This window comes from Macaca fascicularis, chromosome 19 (assembly GCF_037993035.2).
Source record: "Macaca fascicularis isolate 582-1 chromosome 19, T2T-MFA8v1.1".
Lineage (NCBI taxonomy): Eukaryota > Metazoa > Chordata > Mammalia > Primates > Cercopithecidae > Macaca > Macaca fascicularis.
The window spans coordinates 42,760,147-42,767,041 of record NC_088393.1 but is presented as its reverse complement, the minus strand read 5'-3'; the positions used below and the strand labels follow the sequence as shown (position 1 = coordinate 42,767,041).

Here is a 6,895-nt window from a genome sequence, read left to right as displayed (position 1 = left end):
CAAAGGACCTGCAGCAAGAATGAGCTTGGTGTGTTTGTGGAACAGGGAGAAGGCCTGTGTGGCTGGAATGGAATGAGTGAAGGGCAGGGGCCGGCCCACAAGAATGAGGTCTGATGACTCCCTCAAACCCCCTAGGGTTCTTCCCTCTCCAGACGGTGCCTCCCATCATTGTAGCCCCTCACTGCTGGGGGAGCTGGAGGCTTAGATGCCTGAGAGGAGTGAGGTGTTGAGGAATCCCCTGCATCCCAGGGACAGAGAGTGGTGGAAGGTGGGTTTGAGAGAGAGGAGTCCTGGACAGTGGGTGAGGAATGAAAAGAGGAGGTGGTTGGAAGGGCAGACACCCATCTCTGGGGTGGAGGGCAAGAAGCAAAGATGCCAGAGTTCTTCTCCATCCATGACTCACCCTCTCTTCCTCCTCCTCTCCATTGCTCAACTCCAAATCTCCCTGGGAAACACCTCCTTGACTGAGGACCAAGTCAGTGCCTCACAGAGGTAATTGAGTCATGAGGGGTGGAGAAGAGGGCTAGAGGGAGAGAGAATAAATAGCAGTGTGGCTTCCCAGGCTCCTCTCTGCATCCTCCCCGACCTTCCCAGCAATATGCATCTTGCACATCTGGTCAGCTCCTGCTCCCTCCTTCTGCTACTGGGGGCCCTGCCTGGATGGGCGGCCAGCGATGACCCCATTGAGAAGGTCATTGAAGGGATCAACCGAGGGCTGAGCAATGCAGAGAGAGAGGTGGGCAAGGCCCTGGATGGCATCAACAGTGGAATCACGCACGCTGGAAGGGAAGTGGAGAAGGTTTTCAACGGACTTAGCAACATGGGGAGCCACACCGGCAAGGAGTTGGACAAAGGCGTCCAGGGGCTCAACCACGGAATGGACAAGGTAGCCCATGAGATCAACCATGGTATTGGACAAGCAGGAAAGGAAGCAGAGAAGTTTGGCCATGGGGTCAACAACGCTGCTGGACAGGTTGGGAAGGAGGCAGACAAACTGATCCACCATGGGGTCCATCACGGGGCCAACCAGGCGGGAAGTGAGGCAGGGAGGTTTGGCCAGGGGGCCCACCATGCTGCGGGGCAGGCTGGAAATGAGGCTGGGAGGTTTGGCCAGGGTATCCACCATGCTGCAGGGCAGGCAGGAAACGAGGCAGGGAGGTTTGGCCAGGGGGCCCACCATGGTCTCAGTGAGGGCTGGAAGGAAACAGAGAAGTTTGGCCAGGGGATCCACCATACTGCTGGTCAGGTTGGGAAGGAGGCAGAGAAGTTTGGCCAGGGGGCCCACCATGCTGCTGGTCAGGTTGGGAAAGAGGCAGAGAAGTTTGGCCAGGGGGCCCACCATGCTGCTGGTCAGGTTGGGAAGGAGGCAGAGAAGTTTGGCCAGGGGGCCCACCATGCTGCGGGGCAGGCCGGAAATGAGGCAGGGAGGTTTGGCCAGGGGGCCCACCACGCTGTGGGGCAGGCCGGAAATGAGGCAGGGAGGTTTGGCCAGGGTATCCACCATGCTGCAGGGCAGGCGGGAAATGAGGCAGGGAGGTTTGGCCAGGGGGTCCATCATGGACTCAGTGAGGGCTGGAAGGAGACAGAGAAGTTTGGCCAGGGAATCCACCATACTGCTGGTCAGGTTGGGAAGGAGGCAGAGAAGTTAGGCCAGGGGGTCCACCATGCTGCCAGTCAGTTTGGGAAGGAAACAGAGAAGCTCGGCCATGGGATCCACCATGGGGTTAATGAGGCCTGGAAGGAAGCAGAGAAGTTTGGCCAGGGAGTCCACCATGCTGCCTCGCAGGTGGGGAAGGAGGGAGACGGAGCGGTCCAAGGCCTCCATCATGGCATTAGTCAGGCTGGAAGGGAGGCGGGGCAGTTTGGCCACGACATTCACTATGCAGCAGGGCAGGCTGGGAAAGAGGGAGACATAGCAGTCCACGGTGTCCAACCCGGGGTCCATGAGGCCGGGAGGGAGGCTGGGCAATTTGGCCAGGGAGTTCACCACACCCTTGAACAGGCCGGAAAGGAAGCAGACAAAGCGGTCCAAGGGTTCCACACTGGGGTCCACCAGGCTGGGAAGGAAGCAGAGAAACTTGGCCAAGGGGTCAACCATGCTGCTGACCAGGCCGGAAAGGAAGCAGACAAAGCGGTCCAAGGGTTCCACACCGGGGTTCACGAGGCTGGGAAGGAGGCAGAGCAGTTTGGCCAGGGAGTTCACCATACCCTTGAACAGGCCGGAAAAGAAGCAGACAAAGCGGTCCAAGGGTTCCACACTGGGGTCCACCAGGCTGGGAAGGAAGCAGAGAAACTTGGTCAAGGGGTCAACCATGCTGCTGACCAGGCTGGAAAGGAAGTGGAGAAGCTTGGCCAAGGTGCCCACCATGCTGCTGGCCAGGCCGGGAAGGAGCCGCAGAATGCTCATAGTGGGGTCAACCAAGCCAGCAAGGAGGCCAACCAGCTGCTGAATGTAGGTGAACAGGATGGGGAAATGGGGGACATGGGGGTTGGGGGAGGGAAAGGTTAAACCCCTGGGACATTTGGGGGGGTCCATGTAGTCTTCGTTTGGTGAAAGAAGCTTGGGCAGCTGTATCACTGTGCTTCTCCCCCAAGCTGTATCACTGTGCTTCTCCCCCAAGCTGTATCACTGTGCTTCTCCCCCAAGCTGTATCACTGTGCTTCTCCCCTTTCCCCATCTCCCTTACAAAGGAGCTGGTGGTAGCTGGTCAGATAGGGTGAGCCACCTTATCTGCAAAGCATGTATCAGACAGGGTGGTGGGCACTCCTGGTTAAGGGGGCCTCAAGTGGGGACCGTGAAGCCCCTCCTGGGGAATGGGAAACAGTTCCTGAGATCAAGATCTAGTATAGGCACTCACTGCAAAGGCATTGAGTGTTGAGAAAACCTGGTGAGGAGAGTGAGCATGAGGAACAGCTTTTGCAGATGAGCCTTGGCCTGTGCAATCTTCGTAACTACCCTCTGATGTGGTCAAGATGAGGCTGCTGGCGCCCTGATTCTCAGATAAGGAAACAAAGGCTCAGAGAAGTTAGGGGACGTGCCAAGGTCCTGTGGCTAGTGCCCAGCTTTGGCGGAGGGCAGGCCAGTGTTTTCTTCCCCTACACTGCCCAGCCAGGAGAGTTTTTCTGGAAGGTTTCTCTCACCCATTTATGCAGAGGGAACAGAAGCTGGGTTCAGTGGCTCATGCCTGTAATCCCAGCACTTTGGGAGGCCGAGACAGGCGGATCGCTTGAGGTCAGGAGTTCAAGAGCAAGCCTGGCCAACATGGTGAAACCCCGTCTCTACTAAAAATACAAAAATTAGCCGGGTGTGGTGGCGGGCGCCTCTAATCCCAGCTACTCAGGAGGCTGAGGCAGGAGAATCCCTTGAACCTGGGAATCGGAGGTTGCAGTGAGCCAAGATCGTGCCATTGCACCCCAGCCTGGGCAACAGAGTGAGACTCTGTCTCAAAAAATAATAATAATAAAATATGTAGAGGGAACAGAGACTGGAGGCAGGCAAATAGCGCCACTCACAACAGAACAGACACCAAGAAGGGAGCGTGGGGAGCAGGAGAGGGTGGACTCCTGTGCGCCCTCACTTTCCAGGCTCCATGAGGGGTCCTGGGATCTGCAAGATGTGACTGGCTCCGAACTCAAAGCCCAGAGCCGCATCTGCCGCCAGACAGAGCCAGGGTGGGGAGGAACGGTGCAGTAGAGGAGTGGGCGCGGCAGGCTGCAGGGTGCCACGAGCAGAGGTGCACTGTGGGAGTTGGGGGCTCGCAACAGCAACCGGGGTTGGGGGCGCTGCTGGGGTGCATGGCTGAGTGTCTGGGGCTGGGTTAAGGACGAGGATCAGTGGAGTTAGGGATGCAGCTAGACAGGGCATAGAAGGGTAGATGTGAGGTCAGGGCTGAGGTGAAACTAGGTCCTGCTAATGGCATGGGTCCTCTACCTTCCCTTTCCACCAGCCCCTCCTCCGTGACTGAGGGCACTTCGTTAAGGAAATTAAAAGGGGCTTTGGGGAGGAAAAGGTAGCAGGAGGCAGAATGCCCACGGGAGCACAGGCTTTGGGTTTTCTTCTGGATAGTGAGGAGGCAGTGGGTTAAGCTGTGCCTCCCACTCCAGCCCCAGTCACCCTGGAGGGGACCAGGTCACTGGGGAAAGGGAACTGGGAGACCCCCAGGATTAAGGGTTTGTAACAAGAGTCTGGGCTTTGTCCACAGGGCAACCATCAAAGCGGATCTTCCGGCCATCAAGGAGGGGCCACAACCACGCCGTTAGCCTCTGGGGTAAGTGCGGACTCCGGGGTAGGGGAGAGAAGGCCCCTGGGAGTTCCCTAGCATGGCTGTGGGTCGGACACTGGAAACTGACCTTCTTGTCCTTGGATTGCAGGCCTCGGTCAACACGCCTTTCATCAACCTTCCCGCTCTGTGGAGGGTGAGTGCCACACCGTGTCTCCTTTCTGCTCTGCGTCCTGATAGACACTCTCACCCTGATCCCTTCCCAGTGTCTGTTGGACCCTCCAACCTGATACCCAGTCCTGGGCTTTCCTCTCTCCACCCGCTCTCTCCCCTTTGCACCCTGCCCTCATCTTTTGGGTGCTTTTCATTTCCACCAAGGCAAACACAAGCTGGCAGAGAAGACCTCCAGGGCCCTGGTGCCCCTGGGAGCCAGGGAGTGGGGAGGGGCTGCTGACTGTTCTCATTCCCTCTCTCTCCCTGTCCTCGTTCCTGACTGACTTCCCTCCTGTCCCCCCACCCTGCTGCAAATGCCTTTGCTTCATGCTGAGAGGAGGAGCCTGTGGCTTTGTCCTCTCCCTGGTGCAAGGTCACCCCAGTGTAGAGGCTCCTGTGGAATCCTTGTTCCCACTTGGGGCTCAAAGTAACCTCCTGACTCTCTTTCTTTATTTTAATTTATTGAGACAGAGTCTCACTCTATCTCCCAGGCTGGAGTGCAGTGGCGCAATCTCAGCTCGCTGCAACCGTCACCTCCTGGGTTCAAGTGATTCTCCTATCTCAGCCTCCTGAGTAGCTGGGATTACAGGTGTGCGCCAACATGCCCAGCTAATTTCTGTATTTTTAGTAGAGACGGGGATTTCACCATATCGGCCAGGCTGGTCTCGAACTCCTGATCTCAAGTGATCCCCCCTTCCTCGGCCTCCCAAAGTGCTGGGATTACAGGCATAAGCCACTGTGCCCAGGCTTTTTTTGCATTTATTATATCTGCTGCCTGAGACCGGGTGCAGGCCAGGGTGAGGGTGTGTTACGGAGGAGGAAGGCCCACCCTTGTGTATCCTGGGCTATGGGGGCTGCAGAGCATCTTCTGAGGCTAAACACACGAGGCTTGCTTGTTCCTGCAGAGGCCCCAGCCCCTCTGGCTGCGGGAGCTGGCTTCCTCATGTTCTTAAGTTTAAATGCTGCCTTCCTGAAGCTGTTCCTCAGAACCTAACTCCGGGGCCAGAGCAGCCAGTGCCTCTTGCGCTTCTCCTGAGGGGTGGGGCTGAGGCCCTCGTCATGACTGTAGACCCAGCATTCACCCTGCTCTCCTTCTCTCTTCCAGAGCGTCGCCAACATCATGCCCTAAATGGGCACCTGCCCTTGCTGGGAGACTAATGTTGCCGTTGTCACATCAGCTGACATGACCTGGAGGGGCTGGGGGTGGGGGACAGGTTTCTGGAGTCCCTGAAGGGGGTTGTACTGGGATTTGTGAATAAACTCGATACACTATGCTGTCTCATCGTGGTCCCCTGGGCTCCCTAAGGAGGGATGGAGAGGGAGGCGGGAGGGGCTTGTCTTTTCTTGTTACTTTGCTGAAGGAGTCAGGGTGTCTGATGCACAGGGGGGTTGGGCTGGAGATTTCAGGCTGATCAGCCGTAAAAGGGCAGGTAATGGGGGCAAACTACACTTTACTGGGGTGCAAAGTTCGTGCTGGCTAATGGCAGGAGGACTCGTGCAGGGAAAAGCACTGCCGGCCACTGGTGGGGACAGACACACCGGGAGAGAATGGTCTGGGTCCAGGAGGTAGCATCCTCAGTCAAGGGGGTGGGGCGCCAAAAGAATAACAACAATAACTTGTATTTATTGTGCAGTTAAGACATGCCAGGCTGCCTGCCAGGCGCGTTACCTGCATGACATCATTGACTCCTCCCAACCACCCAGTTAGGTGAAAGGGACTGTTATTGCCCCATTTTATAGAGAAGCACGTGGGGGCTTGCACACATTAAGAAACATGACCAAGTTTACACAGTCAGTGAGTGGAGGGAGAGAGACAGTGAAGAGCTACAAAGGATATTCTCGAAAAACAGAGGTCTTTGCCCTTTGGCAGCAGCGGAGAGGGGGAATCGGTGAACAGGAAAAGTGAGACACGGGATGGGGCCGGGGATCCTCTCAGGGGAAGGAGGGGGAAGGATGGAAGGCTCAGGTGGAAGACATGTTGGTGACAGGAGCCACCGAGTGGGGGCACAGAAGGCCCCATTTTCAGATCTGTGCACCATTCAAAGCCCAGAGGAACGACGATTACAATTACTGAGTATAGAGCACTTGCTAGACTCAAGGTACCGGCTACAGAGGTGTTCATATTCTCTCTCTCTTTTTTTTTGTTTTTGAGACAGAGTCTTGCTCTTTCGTCCAGGCTGGAGTGCAGAGATGCGATCATGGCTCACTGCAGCCTCGACCTCCTTGGCTCAAGCAATCCTCCCACCTCAGCCTCCTGAGTAGCTGGAACTACTACAGGCACGCGCCACCACATTCAGCTAATTAAATTTTTTTTTTTTTTTTTTTTTTTAGAGAGGGGGTCTCACTAGTCTCACTATATTGCCCAGGCTGTTCTCAAACCTGGGCTCAAGGGAGTCTCCTGCCTCAGCCTCTTGAGTAGCTGGAACTATAGGCACGCACCACCACACTTGGCTAATTAAAAA

General features: G+C 56.3%; 1 protein-coding gene across 3 annotated transcripts; it reads left to right on the top strand.

Moving 5' to 3' along the window:
* The first annotated feature begins 570 nt into the window (after positions 1-570).
* Positions 571-5,705, top strand: SBSN (suprabasin). 3 transcript variants are annotated; one of them, XM_015441696.4, is made up of 5 exons: positions 571-886; positions 2,219-2,452; positions 4,203-4,268; positions 4,372-4,416; positions 5,539-5,705. In XM_015441696.4, the coding sequence occupies exons 1-5, from the start codon at positions 599-601 to the stop codon at positions 5,560-5,562; spliced, it is 657 nt and encodes a 218-aa protein (XP_015297182.2). In that variant the 5' UTR covers positions 571-598; the 3' UTR covers positions 5,563-5,705. The 3 variants fall into 3 exon arrangements, with proteins under 3 accessions (XP_015297182.2, XP_045237107.2, XP_073879312.1); XM_045381172.3 differs by having other exon boundaries at positions 571-973; XM_074023211.1 differs by lacking the exon at positions 2,219-2,452.
* Positions 5,706-6,895: the final 1,190 nt, after the last annotated feature.